General features: G+C 40.2%; 3 protein-coding genes across 3 annotated transcripts; all 3 read right to left on the reverse strand.

Moving 5' to 3' along the window:
- Positions 1 to 4470: 4470 nt before the first annotated feature.
- On the reverse strand, positions 4471 to 7739 carry snx10a (sorting nexin 10a). Its single transcript, XM_026300549.1, has 7 exons — positions 7483 to 7739; positions 6018 to 6065; positions 5728 to 5814; positions 5518 to 5618; positions 5276 to 5374; positions 4897 to 5091; positions 4471 to 4811 (listed from the first exon to the last, which is right to left on the reverse strand). The coding sequence occupies exons 2-7, from the start codon at positions 6048 to 6050 to the stop codon at positions 4718 to 4720; spliced, it is 609 nt and encodes a 202-aa protein (XP_026156334.1). The 5' UTR covers positions 6051 to 6065; positions 7483 to 7739; the 3' UTR covers positions 4471 to 4717.
- A 1715-nt stretch (positions 7740 to 9454) lies between these two features.
- On the reverse strand, positions 9455 to 13120 carry cbx3a (chromobox homolog 3a (HP1 gamma homolog, Drosophila)). The gene is made up of 5 exons (XM_026299485.1): positions 12985 to 13120; positions 11830 to 11975; positions 11448 to 11601; positions 10882 to 10976; positions 9455 to 10022 (listed from the first exon to the last, which is right to left on the reverse strand). Exons 2-5 carry the CDS (start codon positions 11967 to 11969, stop codon positions 9896 to 9898), a joined length of 516 nt encoding a protein of 171 aa, XP_026155270.1. The 5' UTR covers positions 11970 to 11975; positions 12985 to 13120; the 3' UTR covers positions 9455 to 9895.
- A 1444-nt stretch (positions 13121 to 14564) lies between these two features.
- Positions 14565 to 20216, reverse strand: nfe2l3 (nfe2 like bZIP transcription factor 3). Its single transcript, XM_026300864.1, has 5 exons — positions 19331 to 20216; positions 17572 to 17652; positions 16866 to 16979; positions 16227 to 16677; positions 14565 to 16113 (listed from the first exon to the last, which is right to left on the reverse strand). Exons 1-5 carry the CDS (start codon positions 19844 to 19846, stop codon positions 15344 to 15346), a joined length of 1932 nt encoding a protein of 643 aa, XP_026156649.1. The 5' UTR covers positions 19847 to 20216; the 3' UTR covers positions 14565 to 15343.
- Positions 20217 to 22061: the final 1845 nt, after the last annotated feature.

A 22061-nucleotide genomic window follows, 5' to 3' on the forward strand; every position in this document is an offset into this window, starting at 1 on the left:
GTGGTGGTGAGATATTGGTGCTTAGAAAAAAAAATGCAATACTGAGCTCTTGAGTTATTAATTACAGCCTCCCCTCCTTCATCCCCCCTTTTTTTAACCAGCCGTTAGAAACACTGCCACACACACACACACACATTTCTGAACATATATGCTCACATATGCAGGCCCCAGGACATTAAATACACACACACATTAACACACACACACACACACACTCAAAGAAGGATCATGCACACACTCCCTTACACAAATTAGCTCATCCATACCAGCACTAAGCGTACAATACCCTGCTCTGATGAGCAAGCTCCTGTCGACCTTGGAACTCTCTGGAAAGACAATGCAAGGGGAGCCATGCTGCGAAAGGGAGGAGGTAAGGGGTGGTGGGAGTAGATAAGGTGGAGGGAGGGATGGAGAGAGGGAGACAATGGATGAGAGAAGTAGAGAGGGAAGGAGAGAAAGAGAGAGTGTAACTAGAGCTGCTCAGTATAGGGCAGGAGGGCAGTGCTCCCTCCCTCTTCTCCATCTCAGCTCATCGTGAATGCAAATGTGGTTTCTATACGGTTCTTTTGTGACGCTTCTAACTGCTCCAGAGAGAAGCAATTACAACTGCTCCATTCACTCAGAAAGAGAAAGACACGCATGGATAGAGAGGGGTAATTAATAAAGAGATGGGAAGGATGAAGGAGGAGGCGAGGAGGTGAACACGTACCTGTGGAGGATCTTCAAGTAGGATTGAAGTCTATTGATTGTAAAGGCAGTATAGCCAGCGACACACACAAACATTGATGTGAGGGGCTGACCCGGCTCATAATTTCCCACCAACTACTCTATGAAAGGTCAAAGGTGAGAGGTCGTTAGTATTACATCAGATGTAACATGTATAGTGTGTGTAATGCAGCATTATTATTTGTCTTACAGTTGTTATTTGCCCACTCACTGCTTCAGAGAAATTAACCTGCAGAATTTATTAAATCAAAGGAACTTCATCCCTACATGACATCACCCTCCATTCTTCTCTGTCTTTCTGTGGACAGATACTTACAGTGCCAGTGCCGTATCCTGTTGCAGTCAGAGTGGCTGGGTGGCGCTGCAAGGTATGGTGGGAAATTTTATGGCAGTCATTTGGGCCGCTAATATGTCATCTCCATTAGCCGACTTTTAACACTCACAGATAGATGGCCCTGTGACATTTATCTGCGCATGGGTCGTATTTTAGCTGTTAAATGGCTGGCGATGTGCGGAGTGCGTGCAAAATGAGTGTGTGTGTGTGTGTGTGTGTGTGTGTCTGGGTGGGTTTTTTTAGGCATGCAGCGGTGGGGTTGTGCAAGGGAGAGGGAGATACATTGACTTTTAATGATGCCGTATGCAACAGCACTTTAGAAGTAATAATCACAAATACAATGCAAGTCATCACCTTTGACCTGCATACCCCCACCCACCACCACCACCACCAACCTCTCTTCACCAGGCATAGAAAAACACACAGTAAACAGGAAACAGAGCTGCCTGCCAGGTCGAGATCAAGGTCTCCTTCTGCAACAGTTAGACAGCTGAGGTACGCTGAGCTGGGCCTGCAGAGTCATCAAAAATAAAAATTACAAAAGAAAACACCAAATTAACTTAGCAGTCTACATAGAGATGATGAGAGTGGAGGGAAAGAGAGGACACTTAGAAAAATGTAGGAGTCAAGAGGAAAAATGATGGAAAGACTGAGTAAGTGTAGGGGCAGGGTGAGAATGGGCTAATTGCTCATATGGATTTTGCCATTGTTGGCTTTTGTAGGGTCAAGGAGGTGAAGCCATTCCCAGTGGTGGCTTCAGGTGAAAGTCTAAATGAGCTAATAATTTAAACTCATAAACTAACACTAATATTGATGGCCACCACACATACTGAGAAGCATTAGAATGATTTCTACCATAAAACCGCTGTAAATATGATTTAAGGTCTTGTCATTTAACTCATCACATACAGCAGAACCTTTTCCCCTTACACATAAAAATACCATCCGCTATGCTGCAACAAAAAGCTGAGAATATGTTCTGTGTCTTTTTATGTGTTGCCGACAGGAGCTTGGTCACCTGTCTAGAGGTACTGAAGTTGACTAATGTGACAGAAAATTAACAATTAAAAATATCACACGGGCCCAGAGCCACTGCAACGTGGTCTGTTCACAACTCAGTGGACACCCTAATTGCTTTGAAATACAATTGGGTTTGGGCTTTGTTTGGTGTTTTGGAGGTATGAAGCGCATCAATGCACACTGGAAATTGAGTTATAAATTACAGAGCTGAAATAGACATGTACCGTGAATACTCAATATCCAAATGCTAGATGTTATCCCCTATGAAAAAACAGATGCATGTTATGTATACACACAGACACACAAACACAAGATGCCACCACTAGCATTTCATTTTGTCAGGAAATTGACTGGCTTTGAACCAAACAATATGTGTGTGTGTGTGTGTGTGTCACGCTGTATTCCTGTCATGGTGTACGTTGATAAGGTCAACCTTAACAGCAAACAGAGATGGAGAGTTTCAACCACAAACCAGTAGCACTCAAAAAAATAACAGAGGAAGAGGACAAGAGAAGATGTTCACTCATCCACAGCTTTCCCACCACCATATGTGTGTATGTGTGTGTGTGTGTTTTCAGACCTGCCACAGTGTGTACGTATGTGTCTGGGTCTGTGTTTGCCATATGAATACAGCTCAGTGGCTGGTTGTGTGAAGTCGCTGACAGCTTCATTATGGCTTGTGCACACAGGGAGACAGCACCATCCAGGGGAAGGAGAGAAGAGGACAGAGACATGGGACAGGCCAGGTTTGCTGTTGGGCTGGCTGATGTCAGTCCAGGGGTTGGTGAAGGAGGGGGAGGAGGAGTGGGGTGGGCAGCTGCTGTCTCTTTTAATTTTCTTTGCTTTTTTCATCAGCTTTTAATTTGCAGGGCTGTCCAACACTCCTGCAAAAGCCTGCCCTGGCCTCCCCCCATCCCAAACCCTGAAATATACACACAGTTTGTTAGAGGCTGTCTTGTTTCTTTTAGGTGATCCCCATGAGCAGTCTCTAATAGTTAAATTCATCTGCTGTCCTTCTTCAATTACACCATCTCACCTGAGAAAGCTGTGACAGAGGGCTGACCAGTATTAACAATGAAGATTGTTAAATCTAACAAATAGCAGATTTATCACAGATACATCACCCAGAGAGATTCCAGCTTGCAGAGAGCAATAAAAGGCACTACAGCTCACAAATCATAGCCAGTTAGTATAATTTGTCACATATACACACACAGTTTCCAGTTCAATGGGTACATTTGCCTCAAATTAATGATTTTTAATATAAGAGCTCTGCAGTGAATTTTACCTTCATGAAAGTTGCAATGTTGAGTTTTTAACTTCCAGAGTGGTAAGCGGCAGATTGCGATGCCATTGAACTTCATGGCATTATACAAATCTTACCTTACATAGTTTAAACACCTCTCAATATAATCTTTGTAAAACAGTTTTGCAAAAAGCAAATACAAACTTCATAAAAGGTAGAATTTGTTATAACTATGAACTGTGAGCCATGTGTATGCTCACCGTTTCTAATATTCCCCTTTATGTTCTAATATTAGAAAGACCTCTTAATTAAACACAGTCCTGTTCAACACTCTTCTAAACGACCACTTTAATAATAAGCAGTTAAGTTAATCCTTGTATGTAATTACAAATATTCTGTTGATCAAAACTGAACATTAATATTAGGAAAGTGGAATTTATGGCTAAAGTGTTGTGCTCCATTATATTTTACAGGTGTACAGAGGCCAATAAGTGTATATACACGCTGTATACTGAGATTTAACGGTCATGCGTTTTCTGGCCCCAAGAGACACATATTGTACAATCGTGATACCAACAATGCATCATGTAAACAGCATCACTGGATATTTCACATTGCTTAGGGAGGGAATTCAAGGCTCATATTCTTTCCTGGACTCATTTTTTTCCCTCACAGATATGTTTTTGAAGTCCAGTGCAGCAAATTGTTGATATTGCTAAAAAGAAAAAGAAGGGGAAAAAAAAGAAAAAAAAAAAAAAACTTGAGAGACAAAATTATGTATATTATTAATTTGCATATAGATTACAAAATCAGCTTTATCACCAACGTTGACCTAAAATCATACTGTTGTAGTTAGTCAGTAGCTCGAGGTCTTGTGATATCTACACTCCCTCTACTGGGCTTTTAGAACAGTGCAAGAAGATAAGTAAAGCATACGCTGGCGTTTCAAATTTTGCCAAATCCAAAAATACATATTTAAGACAAGCCTATATTTCTTCAAAAAAAAAAGAATAAAGCCAATTTATTCATCCATTAACAAATCATAGTATGGTCAAATATTTTCCTAAAAATGTGTCCACAATTCAAAACATATGTTGCCAACCTCATTACAGTTTTAGTGCAAATAAAAATATGCGTTGGAAACATTTAAGAGTTTATCATTATAAATTTAGAATTACTAGAAATTCTTTAAAACAAACATTTTTTCAAGTACATTTTCAAGTGTGTCGCTTTAAGAGAAAACTATAGCAAATTGTTAAAACAAGGTAAATAATGAAGCTAACAATTAAAAAAAAAATGTTTTATGCTCTCTGGAAGTACAAAAGCAGAGCTCAGTGGAGTATCGACAGGAACATGCAGTACAACTGCTGTACATCAGGGTATGCTGAGAGTCAGCTGAACAGAGGTTGGTCTCTTTCTGAGAATGGGAGGGGGCTACCTCGCACTGGAGTGTCCACACTTAGTCCCAAGCCTGATGACGAAGAGCTGTTAGAGAAAGAAACAAGCCTCAGTTCAGCATCACACACTGGATATTGTGCATGAACATAAACCATCCCTTCCAGGCTTATACCTTTCACAGTCTGAGTCACAGGAGGCCTTGTCCTCTAATCTGCTAATGCAACCACTGCTGGACCGATGTATGGCTTCAGCCACTGTGTACCTGGTCTTACCAAGAGCACACACCTCAATCTCTGTGATGCTGAGGTCTGATTGGAGGAACAGATGCAGCCGACTGTCTGATAATAGCAATGGTGTATGAACAACACTGGAGAAAAGAGGATATTAAAATGAGGATGCCAAACAGGGAAACTAAGATCTAAAAATGTTCAAACATAATGGGCAAGCCTAACTGCATTCTTGCTTCTGCCAGAAACAATATCCTCAGTGTAACAGGGTGGCAATGTTAGAATTTCATTTCCTGACATTGCTTTAGCTACAGACAGCCTCACCTTTCTAAAAATTCCTGCAGGCCTCTCATCCGCTGCAAGACCTGGTCTGTGTTCCTTAGACTGAAGAAGAAAGTCCGAGGGGGCAGTTTGGGCAATAATCTGGATAGAGAACAAAGAAAGGAAGAAATTAACAAAGGAAACGGACCTGAGCATGCTCAAAGTCAAAATGGAAATACCATTCATGTTAAAGCTATGATATGTCAAATGATAGAAATATTTGGGATATAAACTTGTGAACACACATGATCAGAGCATTCTGTTCCAGACAATGACGCAGCCAAACAAACTCACTATAGCGCCGCCTTACACAGGAAGTCTTCTTTCGGAAGCACATGCTATTGGTCTACAAAACAGAGACGTCAATTCAGTACATTATCCTGAGCTCTCAGACAAGAATAACCCAAAAATAAAAGCCAGCATTTTTTTTCTAACCACCACCGAGTGGCTCTTACATCTAGACAGATCTCGTAGTCGACGTGTGTGTGCCAGAGATCATCTTTAAGGATCCTTGGATCCCGAACAGAAATGCTGATAAACTCCTGCAAAATTTAAAACCAGGGTTTCATTTGCACTCATCAGAAGTTATTTGTAAAAACATCAGCTTTTAACTGTGGATGTGCATGTTTAAATGGAAAGATTTAAGATCTTTCACTGCCCTCAAATTTGGGTTGTCAGAATGCCACACCAAATTACAAGATATACCAGAAAAACAAAGTGTGAAGAAGTGTGTGTGACCACTTACAGTTTCTGAGAAACTGTCTAACAAACTGTCCATAATGGATTCAGAAACCTGCAAGACAGAGAAATGAATGTCTGTTATATAGAAAGAAGGCTACCTGTACAAATGTGTACCTTATTTTAGTTTAAAAAACATATATACCTTGTGAAGTACAACTATTATGATACATTTTCATCAAGACAGATGAAGCAGCTTAACGTCATTGTTTTCAGGACTGAAAAGTGCTGATGTAACATAAAAGGGAACAAAGGGCAAATGAGGAGGATTTAGCCTGCATGAGAGTTCTAAACACTTTAATACACACACACACACACACACACACACACACACACACACACACACACACACACACACACACACACACACACACACACACACACACACACACACACACACACACACACACACACACACACACACACACACACACACAAAAGCCTTTTCTGGCACACTTCAGTCAGAAATAGAGCCAGGTCTTTGCCCATTAACTGAACAAATGCAGCCATTATGATTAGACCAGGTAGCAGTTGTTGAACAGGTTTCTTCTAATCTTAGTGACTGTATGAGGAAATGATTGTCCAAAAGAGACACAGTTTCTATTCTAGATTCTACACCTCCCTTCACAGGACTGGCATATCTAAAGGAAACACACCATCATCTAGCCCTGCACAACTTGATCAGTCACATGTCATTTACAAGCCTTAGGTCCAAGCAGCCAATCAATGGGGACAAAACAATGTTTAAAAAACACGACCTGAGATTACATCAGAATGACTGAAGCACTTTGCATAACATCACCTGGTAAGAAAGTGTCAGACATGCATGTTCATATCAGTCTGTCTGCAATAGCGTCGGGCAGGTCCTAGAAGAATCACTGCTGTTCAGGGAAATCAATAAATTCCTCCTCTGACCAAATGGGGTCAACAGGATGCTCTGTAAGTGCGATATCTCAACAACGTAGCATCCATTATATTTCCAGCCACTTTGTGATACATAATAAAACCGCTGTACTTTGCTTTGGGCTGCAATTGCACAGTTGCTGCACTAAAAATCACTGATTTACGAGCCACCAAAAATCTTCTAGCCCTGATCCAGGATCGTATCGCAGGGATGAAACAGCGCTTTAGCATCGACAGAACCCAGGGTCTAGTCTAATGTCTGGAAGGGTAGCATGAATTAAAACTTTGCCACTTTGCAACTTAAGCCATTAATTTTTTACAGTGTAACAGCTAAGATAAAGAGCCAATACCATGAGTAACTACCCTTCCACGTAAGCTACATAGAAGCAAATTAAAACTGAGACAATCGATTAACTTTCACAAAGATTTAAAAAGAAAACCTGTTGAAAACATTTTCCTGCTCATTAATAACAGCTATACATAGAGGGAAAAGGCGCATAAGTTGTACAACTTGCACAAACAATAATAAATTCGTGCAACAAAACAATCTGATTTGATTTAAATCCTACCTTTCCCCTTCGGCACTGACCGGGTGTTTGTGAACAGCCAGGAGCAGCTCAGGTCCGGCTTGAGCCTCAGTCCTCTCTGGACTCCTGCTAACTTCTCAGTGTGACATCTGCCTGCGAGCTTGTTTACGCCTTTCTTGCCCGGGCCCCACCGTTATGAAATGTAGTCTTCCACAGGACATAAACTACATTTAAGTCGTGGAGCTAAGGCACAGGGGAAGACGGCAATCCAAATACCCGTCCTTGGAAAAAACCAAAACAAAAACAAAACAAAATGCGTATACTGTATCCTCAAAGCGCACCTGTGCGTAATCCACAGGTTGGGATCAGTTTAAATGCTCTCACCTGGTGGGAGGAGGCTAACTAATGATGAAGTAGTAGAACAAGGACAAGAATGGGTGAACTATCACCTCAAAAAATTCCTGTGCTAAGATTTAAATTCACCTATAATATTCTTATTGTTATAAATAATGCAATTTTCATATAATTTCCAGGCTATTTCCAACAGAAATCATACTTGCATCTATAACAAAAAAGTTGCTTTTTAAAAGTTGCATAAAATTTAAAGGTTAAAGTTAAACACAACTAGTGACATATGACCTTAAATACTCAGGTAAAGGGAGGTCTGCTGATATGCATATACAATCTTTATATATAAGGGTGATATTATCAGAGAACCTTTCACTTGTTGCTATTCCAACTTCTAACTAACAAATGTCTTCTAGTTTGAACTTTGTAGATAATTTGGTTTGTCACGAACAGTAAGAGCAATATTGAGAAATGGTGAAAAGAAAAAGCTGACTCAGAAAACTGCTCCATCATGTGCTATACACACAAAGTCCTTTTGCTTCACATGCTGAAATGCTTCTAAAGAACTATTTTACATTAACATCCCATATTTATCTAATGTATCTTATGTTATAAAACTAGAGGTGCCTGATCATGGGTTGACACTTGTTTTTCAGTGTAGACATACTGTACAGTAGGTCCTATATACTTTGCTGTGCGATGTGGTCCAGATCTCTAGTCCTCAATCATTATATTGATGTAAAATCCAATAATAAGACCCTGTAAGTGAGTACTAGAGTGAAAGAACATGATTACTAGCTGTCAATTTGGAAGTGGCCTTAATCAACTTAGCTGAGGGATTTTTCCATGGAATTAAACCCAGTTACCATAGAAACATGATCTACACCAAAGCACGGAGGTCCAAAGTCCATCTCCTGTGTCTTCAAACCAGTCATGAACTAGTTCACCACGCTGCTGATGTCAGGTAGCAGAGATGGAGAAGCACTGAGCATTAACGGTACTAAAAGGTGCCACTGCAAATTGACAGGAATGGAAAGTTTATTTAACTAGCCAAGCCTCAAAAGAAACTCAAGTAAAATCAAAACAGTCCTGCACTTAAAATCTTATATATACAAAGCAGCACCCCTTGTGTATGGTTATCTATAGAATTTATACTATCTTGGTCACCAGTTCTCACCACAGTGATTATTACCCAGTGAGCATGACTCAGTGCTTCTAGACCTTATGGCCTATTGTGTACAGGACAGAACAAGAAAGCAAAGCACACACAGGGGTTGGCAGAAAACCCCTAAGGGCCAGCTGGAAAACACTACCTATGATCAAAACCAAGCATTTTGGAATTAGGTCATTACTTCAATGTTTGTCACATTGTGCAGAGTACAGTGCAAGAATGAAGCCAAATGGTAATAATGACAATAAAGCAGTAAGCTTAAAAAGGTCCAGGAAATACCAGCAGCAGAGGATCGAAAGTATTAACCAAGTACCAGGATTTCAACCCGAGCGATCGCACTCATCTGCCATTTCAAACTTTTAATATTTTGTCTAAATCCAAACTAAAGCACAATATCAATATTTTGGCAAACATTTACAGCTACATCTGCATGCTATTTCCTTCAGCAATTCTTAATACACATTTGCTTAAAATCATAAAAACTAAGCAATGGAATGTGGTCAAATAAAACCTTTATTAGAACGTCAAATAATATTTACAGTGATTATACAAAATGTATTTAGAACTAAACATTCGCACTAGTGCGGTAATCCAAACAAGCATCCTCAGATTGTGAAACAAGATGTGGTTTGACAGCATGACAGACCAAAGTAGCCATTTAAAATTGACACAACATAACCAGGTATGAATATAGGCGGTGTCTGTTTCAGTCAAGTGGTATGGCTTCTAAACTGATATCCCATAAATCATAATATAATAACAGAAGACTTCTATGCTTATACATCACAACACCATCACCTGCTCTCTGCACAACAACATAGCACTCTTTGACTGCAAGTGTAAAACAAAAACTAGAAGGCATGCCACAGGAAAAAGTTCAGTCCTGAGGAAAAGGGCATAGGTGCTGCAAGAGACTGCAAGGGGCAGAAAGAAGTTCTACTGTGCTTCATCCTCTGGACAGGAATGCCATGTCAGTCTCTCCTCATAGAAAGAAATAACCACCTGAGGACATCGAACGTTGGCCTCGCGGGCTGGGACCAAATCTGCTTCATCCGAGTCTTTCCTAAACAGAGACACAAAAAAAATAATAAAATAAAATAAAAAAATCATCACAACAACTGTGAACCCTTATTCCTTATACAGAAAAAGAACAAAACATGTTTTTATTTACTTGGGTATGGAAGGAAAATTTAACATTTTATTTACTAATGCCAAATAACACTTGACAAACAACTATACTAATAAAACAATTTAAATAATTCAACAAGTCATATCTAGCTTCAAATCAGTAACCCACCTATTTAAATGAGATAGGTCCTAACATTAAAGCTTAATGGATCTAAACAGAAACCCTCTATGTATTGCAGTGGTTCCCAATACTGGTCCTCACAGAACGCTGGCCTGCTGGTTGTCCAGATAGCTCTGCCAGTCCAACAGCTAATTACCTGGATCAGGTGTCAGGGGATACTTGGGAAACAAGCAGAGTAGTGTTACTCAAGAATCAGGGTTGGGAACCACTGATGTACAGCTTATCCTGGCACATCCAGGGTTGCAAGAGGCTGAAGCAATCCCACCGGACATTGGATGAGAGATGGGGTACCCCATAGACAGACCACCAGTCACCACAGGTCTGACACACAGAGACACTCATTCAACCTAACCCCAAACTGAATGTTTTTGGGTTGTGGGAAACCAGAGTATCTGGAGAAAACTCCCCAAGCCTGAGTGATGTGAGGCAACAGTCCTTACCACCCCACTGTTGTGCATCTCAGAAGAAAAATGAAAAGATGGCACTGAAAAAATGTCACTGTGGCTGTCTCAAAATGCCATGGCCCACCTATCTTTGCTTCACAGCACATCCTTTAAGAACCACTGCCATAGGAATATTAAATGTACTACAGTATTGCCTCTCCTTTACTCACCATTTCATCAAGAACATCAACTCCCCACTACTGTCTGTGGCGCCAATGATCCGTTCTGGCTCAAGATTCCTAGCAAAGCCACGTGGTTTCTCAGCCTGTAGGCGATAATGACAAAAGTTATCAGCATATGCATAAAATTTGGGCAGTAAGTGACTTTATATATGTTTATAGCAACTCTGATTGACTAATCAGCTGCTGTAGCATTATAACAACAGATCCTATTTGAATTAAATCTGATATGCATCATTTAACTCTTGCATGGTGTTCACATTTGTTACCCAGCCGGTGTTTGCAGGATCCACCATATTATTGGGTTTTTAAATCAATGCCACCATGATTTATTTAGTATTTAATGTTTCTCCCACCATAATTGAAAGCAATATAAAAATATATGGTTAATATTTTCCACAAAAGTCAAAGAAGCAACAAACCACAATTACATTTAATCTTTTACCAACATTATTTTTAAGAAATTAACCCTATGTGAATGACCCACACTGCAAAATTCTATTGTCTCAAAGTAAAACCCTGGTTGGAGAGGCATGTGAACCCATTAGTGAACTCACATCTTTCTTCTTAGCTTCTGGCTCTGGCTCATCTGTTGATGCCTTCCTCTTAACAGGAGCTGGTTTCTCCTTAATGTTCTTCTGTGACTCCAAAAACGCAGAAATCAGCTCTGGACAATCCAGGTTCTCCTCTGGCTCCCAGGTATTGTCAGCACTAAATGAGCAGGAAGTGAATCAACTCTTGAATTTCTAAACATCCCTCAACACAAATTTCCATCAAGAAAAATGCAAACAATTTAATGTAGTTTAAAAATCTAGCTCCTACGCAGAACTGCAGCTTCTTCGAGCAACCACAATGACTAAGAACAAATGTATAGCACAACCCCATACCAGGGAAGCACTTCCAGCTCAGTGGGAGGGCCAGGTGTCCCAGGCAACTCACTCTGTAAATCCTTTCCACTTCAGGAAGAACTCTACTTTCCCATTGACAACACGCTGGTCCAGAACTTTTTCGACAACAAATTCTTCAGGCTCCTCCTCCTGTGTGTCCTTCTTAGTCTTGGTATTTTGCTTCTTGCCCATGTTGAGCTGTTAAAACAAGAAAGAGTAACAATTTCCACTGTGTTTAAGCTTCTTTAAATGCCAACAAATCACATTAATACTTCTCATCAGGATATTAGTGTCAAAGAAAAAAAAAAAAAAAGAAAGAGACAACAAAAGCAACTGTAGTATCAGACTTTTAGTATCAGTCCCCCAAGGAGAATGTGGCATCTATACAGGCCGTATTCTCTCTCCAAAGAGTCTATCTGGGGACTAAATGTCCTCTCTCCTTCATTGTACTGCCAACCAAATAGCAAACTTTACATCCAATCACAGAATCTATAATCTAATATGCAGTATGAATTGATCCACATCAATTTATAACATTATTCTAATAGAACATTGGGTTTATATGAGAAGTACAGTCAGGTAGTGTCAATTTGACCTCACTTTCATACCTGAACCTGGTTGTTCTTAAGTGTGAAGGAATGTATTAAACGACTTAATGGTAATTTTAAGTTTGCAAGCTAACGTTGTGCAAAATCTGGTCACGTTATGTAACAACGGGTTAGCCTGCGTGCTAACTGTAGCTGATCACATCCCCGGCCTGTGTGGAAACAAAGAAAATGTCCCTAAGTTTACCGTATCACCTGCAATCCTGCATTAACTATCACGGCGTTAAAAAAAACAAACAAAAAAAAACACAAGTTAGTGATTGCAGCATTAACGTTACAGTCGCAGCAAAGATGGTTTAGCTTATTGCTACTAACCAAGATAAACCCGTTATAATGAACTACAGGCAAAGATCTAAAGCATGAAAGACTCCTAGCTAGTCAGTCAAAACACTAGTGTATGCTCGTTAATGTTAGCATGCACCGCCAGTGTACTCATGAATGCAGCATTAAATAATTAGCTAATACTTATGCCTGCTAACGCTAAACATACCCAACACGTAGTTCAAACAAAGCTATCGTTAGCTCGCCTGGATCGACTGAACATATAACTAAACACAGGTACAAGATAGCACGTTTAAAACTAGTTATTTCTACATACGCACCTAAAAACCAGCAGGCTCTACTTCAGTAATGCTCCGTTAACACGCGGTCAGCGTCCTCTTTATCTTTTGTCTGTAACGCTGATAGCTCGGCGCCAAAGCTAATCGAACAACTTCTACGGCAGCCCGGGAGGACAATCGCTCTTTATTGTTGCGCCTCGTGGCTCTTCGCTGCTGCCTCCATCATTCACAGTCTGGCAGCCGTATGGGTATGGGTAGACATTCCTCAGATAAGAGTCTTTGCTTTTTAATCAGAAAGAACAATATCTATTTTAAGTTGCCCATGCAAAAACACACAATTACAATTACAATTACAATTTTATATTGCAGCCTGATACTAGTTGTTTGAATTCACTGTTTTCTTATTAATCTACACACAGTGCCACATAATGACACAGTGAAAACATGTTTGTCCATTTATTAAAAAGAAAAGACTGAAATATACATTTACAGAAGTATTCAGACCCTTTACTCAGTACTTAGTTGAAGCACCTTTGGCAGCAATTTCAGCCTTGAGTGTTTTTGGGTACGACGCAACAAGCTTTGCACACCTGGATTGGAAACAAATGTGTCAGTGGACAGACATTTTCAGGTCTCTCCAGAGATGTTGGACAGGGTTCAAATCAGGGCTCTGGCTCTAGAACATTCACAGAGTTATCCCTAAGCCACTCCTGTGTGGTCTTGGCTGTGTGCTTGGGGTCTTTGGCATGTTAGAAAGTGAAGCTTCTGCCCAGTCTGAGGTTCTGAGCGCTGGGGAACAGGTTTTCATTGAGGATATCTCTGTACTGTACTTTGCTCCATTCAACTTTCCCTCAACCCTGGCCAGTTTCTGCTGCTGAAAAGCTGTGAGGCCTTTCCAAATCATGTCCAGTCAATTTACTTTACCATAAGGGGGGACTCCAGTCAAGGTGTAGAAACATCTCAGCAACAATCAAGAGAAATGGGAGGCGTCTGAGCTAATTTTTACATGTTGTTGCAAAAGGTCTGAATACTTGTGTGATATTTCAGTTTTTCCTTTTTAATAAATTTAAACATTCCCAAAATTCAGTTTTCACTTTATTATTATGTGGCACTGAGTGTAGATTATTTTGAAAAAAAAAAAGAATTTGAACAATTTGTTGCATGAGGCTGCACCGGTAAAGAAAAGTGAAAGTCAGAAACTGAATAGTTTCTGAATACACTGTGCATTGGTGAGGAACTGAAGCTTTGCAAGTCACTGTTAATTACTTTTTCTTGACTGACTCAACTGTTTAAAGGCATGCCACTGAATAATACCAGCAACAATGATAATATTAACACCTGTGTTGATTTTTGCGCAAGAAATGGGATGGTTTTGGTCCATTTTATTGTGAAGCATTTGTCTTTATTGAATGTGTTTTAGTATTCCTAAAGATGTATTTTTTAAGTCAAACTAAGATCGAATATAAAGTGAGGTAACCTAAGCACTTGAAATGAAAGACTTTAAGCAGGACTGCACTTGAAACAAATATTCAATATTATTAATAATATTATTTTCCAACATGAAATGGCACTCTTTTAAAAACAATCATGTGCACACAATAACGAAAACACTTCTTAAATGTAAATTAAGGCCTTGTCAAGTTTAATCATTGGTGTTTCATATGTCATCAAGACATAAAAGAACAGTTGAACTTTGTGTTGAAAGGTACATGCCCTCAAACATCTTAAACAAATCTGTGCTTTATGGTTAATGTTATCCCAATGGCCTCACTGCTTAGAGATAGTCACCATTACATGAGGGGTGGAAAAAAAAACAAAAAAAAAAAACAGCGTATTACCCTTGACGGTCTTTTGATTTGTATGATGCATCTAAACATTTCAGGAACCACAGGAACTTTAATAAATACAATCTTTAACCACCTCCTTATACTGAATAGGTATACATTGTCTCCATGTAATCTTGTCTCTCAAACAAATCCTTTTTAGACTTCTATCCACTAACTGCCACAACTCTGACCATGTTGACTTTTAGACATTTCTGCTTGTCTATGCTTATCTGTAAAAACAATACATTTCAGTGACTTTAGTATTAACACAAAGCACTAAGAGATGCTGGTAGAATTGCCAGCAGCTTAGCTGTTTTCTAAACAGACCCTGGGGCTTTGTCAATCTTTAATAAGCAAATAATCTCCAGTGTGTAAGCTACATTTTCCCATAAGACATTGTATTTACAGAAAATGTTGTTTATATTCAGAGTTTTTCTTTTTGTTGATTTTGCCATCTTAGGCTCCTATTAGCAGTAAATCCATACACAAAAGGAGATCCCAAAACCAAAGTCAGGCAAGCAAGCTCAGTTATATCCAAAAACCTAAAAGCTCAAGTCTCAGATGGTAATACTGCATCATTGCTTTTTCTCCTTTTTCCTCTTGTCTGTTTTGTTGCCAGTTGATGTGGAGACAGCAGGCCGTCTTACAGGCTGAACTACAACCCTTCCATTAGCCCCGCACTGCAGGGTGAATCTTTCTGGGTTCAGGGGCTGTCCTGAATCATCCCTCAGCCGGGCTAGGACATCTCTGGTCAGCTGCTCAATCTGCTGGCCCACCGCGCCCATTGTCTTAGCTGTAAGCTGTTTTTCCCTCAGCAGTCTGTCTCTCTGAGCTTGTAGTCTTTCCACCTCCTCCTGGAGTCCAGTGATAGCATCTAGTTTTCGTTTACGGCAGTTTTGCGCTGCCAACTTATTCTTCCCTCGCCTGCGGATGTCCCTCAGGAGCGCCACCTGTTCTGGAGAGAAGCCGTGACCATCAAGAACTTCCAGGAACTCCTCTACAGGCATGTTGACAATTTGCAAGACAGAGAATGGGATGCACATGGCACGGGCACGCAGCTCATCACGACTTAGGTCCCTTTCTTCCAGCTTTGGCCCATCATCATCACTGAGTGGCTCCTCCTTGATGCCTTTATGGGGAAGTGTTACTGATGGTTGGTTGAAGAATGGAGGAGATGAGTATCTATGGTCATGCCAGACATTTTCACTCAGATCAACAGAGGACCATGTTGTTGTGTAGTCCATGATGCCTTTTGAGGGGACAGAATCCACCTCGCTGCTGTAGCCTGTAGCTCCACACTCATCCTCACAGTATGAACTGGAAGATGATGACATCTCTGATGAGCCTGGTTGAGTGAGGAATTAAACATTGTGTTAATAAGTGTAACAAACTATTTCTGGGCTCCACAAGCATGCTGTCTAAATGTATTTAATCTATAAGTATGAGATGTGGACCAACCTGGGGAGACTGGACCTCCAGAGCTGCTCTCAAGCGAGAGCCCGGAGTCTGAGTCCAAGTCCTCGAGGACCTGTGGATCTATGTTCTGCAAGCAGCCCATCAGTTGGGTGTCGATTGTGTCCAGGCCTTCTAAACCTAGCTGATTGATCTGGTCAAACACCGCCTCATCCAAACAGCCACCCAGTGCACTATGTGATGACACATTTCCAGTTAAATTACATACTGAAGCAAAGGGGAGGGAAGCTAGACCCAAAGCCATCCCGGCGGAAGCATCTGAATGTAAGGAGCCTGTGGATTCCTGTCGGAACAGGCCTCGATGTTGCTGGGTGGCAGATCTGCCCTCAGCTCTTCCTGCTGCTATACTGGCGCTGGTTACCATAGCATCATGCAAGCTGACATCCTGGCTGATGGCGCTGGTGATGTCTGTGTCCGCAACAAGGGAATCCAAGTCCTAAACAAGACATACACTTTAGTTGTACTTAATTCTTCACATCCCCAAAAATCTTCTCACAAAACATTTAGATCACCATAAGATACTAAAACCTACTGGTGGTTCCTAATGCATGCAATCTGAATTGCTATTAAAAAAGTGATCATAAGCATTTTGTAAAATTGATTTCCAGGCATCTGACAACTTACATCAAGGTCAGTGACAGACAGAGAGAGTAAACTGCTCCAATGCTGTTCAATATCAATGGTAGGAGGATGGTGGTGTGCTGCATCAGAGAGTGCGGCGATGCCTTCGAGCAAGCTCTGAAATAGGGAAAACATGCATAAAGCACCACATTGACACAGTAAATAAATCATTTTGTTGCCAATGTGTCTCAAATGTGAAATAAATTGTGGGAGGAAGGAGGAAATGGAAATGCAGCAATGATGTCTTTAATTTCTTTTAAAAAGCTATCTGTATCGGTTATTAGGACAAGAAAATGAAGTAATTTTAGTATTTCAGTATAGAAGTATTTTAGTATAGAAGTATTTCCCTGTGAGGCACAGTAATTATTGTGCTTCGGCATCAGTACTATGGTGTTCACCAAGCTGCGCTATCATCAGAACAACGCCATTTGAGTGATTAGATTAGTTTAGGCAACACTTTATTGATCCTCTGTCAGGGAAATTCATGTGATCAGCTTTAAGCAAAAAAAAAAAAGAAGATATTTTTATGTGATTTCTGGTTAAAAATACAGTTACAGTACTCATTATCAACCCTGTCATGAGACTGTAGATTTAACGCAAGTGTGACACACTTTCAAAAACTGGATTGTGACACAGTTTTCACAAAGCAGCGGCTGTTTAAAACACTGATACAATGTACAAAAGTTTCAACAGAATGACTAGATCATACCTCTTGTTCTAGTGTGGAACTGTGAGCTAGCTGAGCAAGTGCAGCTGGTTCCTCCTCCTCCTTAACTTGAACTTCATTCTCCTGGATGGGACAAAGAGAGGCAGGCAAAGAGAAAGAGAAGACGCATTTGGTCAACAGAAGAGACCTCAAAGATAATCACATTTATGTTTCAGTGACCCCAACTCATCCATTACAGATATTCAGATATCTTAAGCAATCATTGCTGTTCTGTGGCGGCCGGTGTTTGTTTTATGAAGCAGTTATTTAAACTCCATAAAGAACCCCAGTGTATTGACTTTCATCTACATTTAGGTTCAGCTGCTATCATCCTGCCAACTGTTTTTTCACAGCACCTTACAAATGTGTGTGCCTGTGTATTTGTGTATGAAGGTGGCGCTCAAAATCGTGTAATATACTGTGAGTGTAATTGTCCTCAGAGATCACCTAACCCTGTTATGAGACATTTAAATGTAGGTCACAGGCTGTCTGCCACAGAATATTGTTGATGACTCCACACGGAGGCAGATAATTATTTTCTAAACCTAAATGCTAAGAGGGGGTGGATTTGCTGCAAGAAGAGAATGATTGTTAAATCACTTTGTACATAAATGCTACAGGTATTACAACAAACTATAGTCTACATCAGCCCAGTTCCACCCAAGCTCTGTTTGAGCTTGTTGATTTCTACTGTACTAGTTCTTCCAGCTTAAACTGGCCCACTGAAGCCACAGCTGTACTCTCCTTTGAAAGGCTGTATTTCCATAAAGCACAACACCTTGCTCTACAAGCAGCTACCCTGTTACTTAATTTACAAAAAGAGACAGTAACTAATAAAAATAGATGTTTCAAAATCATTGAACAAGAAACCTATGAGGGCCTCACTCCTCCACCTTTCAAGGTCCACAGCTGGTGGTGTAGTGTGAAGAACTGGGATATGGTTACACAACTGGCAACAACAACTGCCCTCAGGACAAAACATCCACTAAGCAGCTGTTTCTACCCTGAGCTAGAAAAACTGGATCACCAGGAAAAATGAATATAAAAGCCTGGGTGTGATTACGCTCTCTAAAACATGATGACAGTTGCAGATTAAAGATAGCAGTAACACAAAATTTTAAACTACACATATTTTTAAAAATAAAGTTATTTAACAATAACAAATGAACCTCTTGGCAAAATAGCAGTTTTACAGAAGTGTAGCGACTCAATACACGGGTCTTATTAGTAAAGTTAATTCTATTGTACTAACTATCCATAGAAGGGTTAGTGTGACAAGTTCAGCAGTGAACAGGTGACAGGTGCAGCTGACAGCTGAACATCTGATGCCGTATATCAACTAATGATAGACTATCACATGACTGGTTATATGGAAGAGTTGTTTATTTAACTACATCAGATGATTACCAGTTTCCTGAACTGACTACACAAGCACTGCCATAATGGAGCCATACAAAGTGAAAGTAAATGCACATTTCAAGTTTTGCCAACAAGTCAACCCATTATGCAGTCTTAATCCCTGGTGCACCAGAAAATGTCACAACATAATGAGTTATTGTTAGATAGACAAGTATTGTATGCCATAGTTCGTTAGTGCTGCTAGTTAACTAGTGATAGCTCTAACTAGCCCTCCTGTTAACCATAGAGGAAGTTTGAACTCAAGCTAAAACTACCTCAGTACTTTAAAAGGCCTGCCAGTTTTTTTTGTTGGTTTAACGTTAGCAACAAACTTTGTTACCGTACATTATAAACACACACTTGCCTCTTTAAGAAACCCGCAGGCTCCAGAGCTACAAGGCCCTTGTCCGAGTTCAGGTGTTGTTTGGCACACCTCGTGGCCACCGTGAGGCAGGTGTTCGCTGTCATCCCTGGCCTGGTCCTCGGGTCTTTCTAACCCTGAGCCGGTGTCAGTGTTGTTGCTGGATGAAGGCCCACAGTCAGCCTTGTCACTGGCAGACACTTGGTGCACCAGCCATGCGTTCAGCTGCGTGGGGAACCGCGGGGAACCAAGGGTCCTCACCTCGTCTAGCAGCCGGCGACTCGCAAAGAAATGGTCCAGCTCGGGACATTTCGGATGCACACTGTATCCGTCAAGAGTGTCTCTCGAAATATGAAAGGGTGTCTGGGTGTAGGCTGAGCTAGGACCTAAATTAATCTCTATCAGAGGAGAATAATAGCCACTTAAGTAGCTGTCGATATCAACACGAACTCCAATCAAACTGAGTAAGATTGTTAACTGAATCAGGCCTTCTGTGAAATATTTTTTCGCGATTTGCATTTTCTAAACACTTACAGAACTGCAGATTATTGCGAAACCCTGACCCAACAGTTCCTCTTTCCCGAATGGACAAAGGGGAAAAGCCTAACAAAAGAGCACGCCTTCCCCTGTCAGACAAAGAGGGCTGCCTGTACCGGCGAAATCGTTAGATAGCTATGTTAGCTGTTAGCACTTAACTATCAGATTTGATTACCGGTTAACGGGAACCCCTCGGCACAAACATGACGCACACGTTGCCCTCCAGTCTCTTTTCGTGAAGATGTTATTAGTCGGCGTTATCGAGCTATCAAACCCTCCCGACGTTGCTAAACAGAAAATGAAATATCTAAAAAGCTAAATGCTGTCACTTGCTGCTACTGGGGAAACTTAGCATAACTCATGAAGATTGGACCAAAGCGTAGACCACAACAGAATCTGATTGGATAAGGAGAGTGTCAGTTATGATTTCAGCCAATCAGAGGAAGGAGCAGTTATTAACTACTTCCAGCTCCCGCCCCAGGTATTACTGCACATATTGTTTACATGAATAACAAAAGAACACATAATGATATCACTATGAAATACCAAATGTATTGCTCTTATTGTTATTATTAATTCCTCACAGTCAACCATGCTCTGGAGCATGGTTAAGCTGCTGTTCCGGGATATTTGTCCTACTGACCTGCATTTGTCCCATGTTTTCTCTACTGGTTAGTGACTGAAATGCAGTGTGCACTTAGTCCTCTGTGAGACCAACTCCCTACAGAAAAAAAAAACAAAGGAGAACTATGATGTGGGCAAAACACCCAACCCAATGGGCATCTAACACAAATGAGTTGATGCTTGCATACATTCAGTCATATAGGCTACTGTACACTGTTTCAATATGTTTACCTACAATTTTATTTAATTCAAAATACAAATGTTGTCGGTAGAATACAATGATGTATTTCTTATATACAATATTATATAAAATAGTTAAAATAGTTCTATCACTGACATTTTCAACATTAATGTTCTAATGCACAACATCAGAACAATAACGTCCAGTTGTTTATTATATAGTCAAGTACTATGACAGTCTGAAAGGTGCAGTTCAGCATGACATTGTTTTTCTGATAGAACCCTAAGTAAAATGTGGACTGCTGTCTTCTCTACCAATAACAACGCTTTTTGTTATGGCAGGATTTTGCTTTTGCCTAAGAATCTAAAAGCCTAAAATAATTCCAGCACAATTAATTTCTTTTAGAATAATAAGGAGACATTTTTAATCTTCAAAAGTTGAAATTAGAGAGGAACTTGTGTAATCTTTTTATCATACATCTAAGAAAGAAAACATTGTTAGATTGATATTACTACAAAAATACATATTAATTCATGAGAATTGAAACATAAGTTCATGCTATTCTTTATTTGTGATCAGATCATAAACTAGTATGCCAGTACCAAGGAGATTTCAAAAGGGGTAATTTTATAAAACTCATCTCTTGACACAGACATCCAGGATCTCTATTTGGCCAGAATAATACGTTTACTGATATCTAGTTTTCCAAGGTCTACACAGGCTTATGCCAGTGGTGTGAAAAGCAACAACCTTGAGATAAATCAAAATATCAGAACCAGAAGAATTAAAACAGACAATGGTTGCTCTTTTAGAAAACATTTATTGTAGATGAAAACAGTGAAATGCATATAATATATGTTAAGTGGTGAAAGAAGAATTCATGCAAGTTAAACTAAAAATATCACAATATACAAATGTTACATGGAAAAGTCTTACAGTCACAAATGTACTCAAGCAAAACACCAAAGTAATGCCACCATAATGTACTTAAATATCACAAGTAAATGTCTTATTCAGAATGAGTGGCATTCTTATCCGTGCAATTCCTTTATTTTGTTATGACTGGTGTCTTAATGGGCAGCACGGTGGTTGAGTAGTTAACAAGTTCCTCACAGCAAGAAGGGCCTGTGTTTGAAACCCAGCAGGGGTCTTACTGTGTGGAGTTTGCATGTTCTCCCTGTGCTTGTGTGGGTTTTCTCCAGGTACTCTGGTTTCCTCCCACAGTCCAAAAACATGTATGTCAGGTTGATTGGTGACTCTAAATTGCCCATAGGAGTGAGTGTGAGTGTGTGAGGTTGTTTGTCTCTATGTGGCCCTGTGATGGACTGGTGACCTGTCCAGGGTGTACCCCTGCCTTTCACCCAAAGAGAGCTGGGATAGGCTCCAGCAGAT

Source organism: Mastacembelus armatus, chromosome 11, assembly GCF_900324485.2.
Source record: "Mastacembelus armatus chromosome 11, fMasArm1.2, whole genome shotgun sequence".
Classification (NCBI taxonomy): domain Eukaryota; kingdom Metazoa; phylum Chordata; class Actinopteri; order Synbranchiformes; family Mastacembelidae; genus Mastacembelus; species Mastacembelus armatus.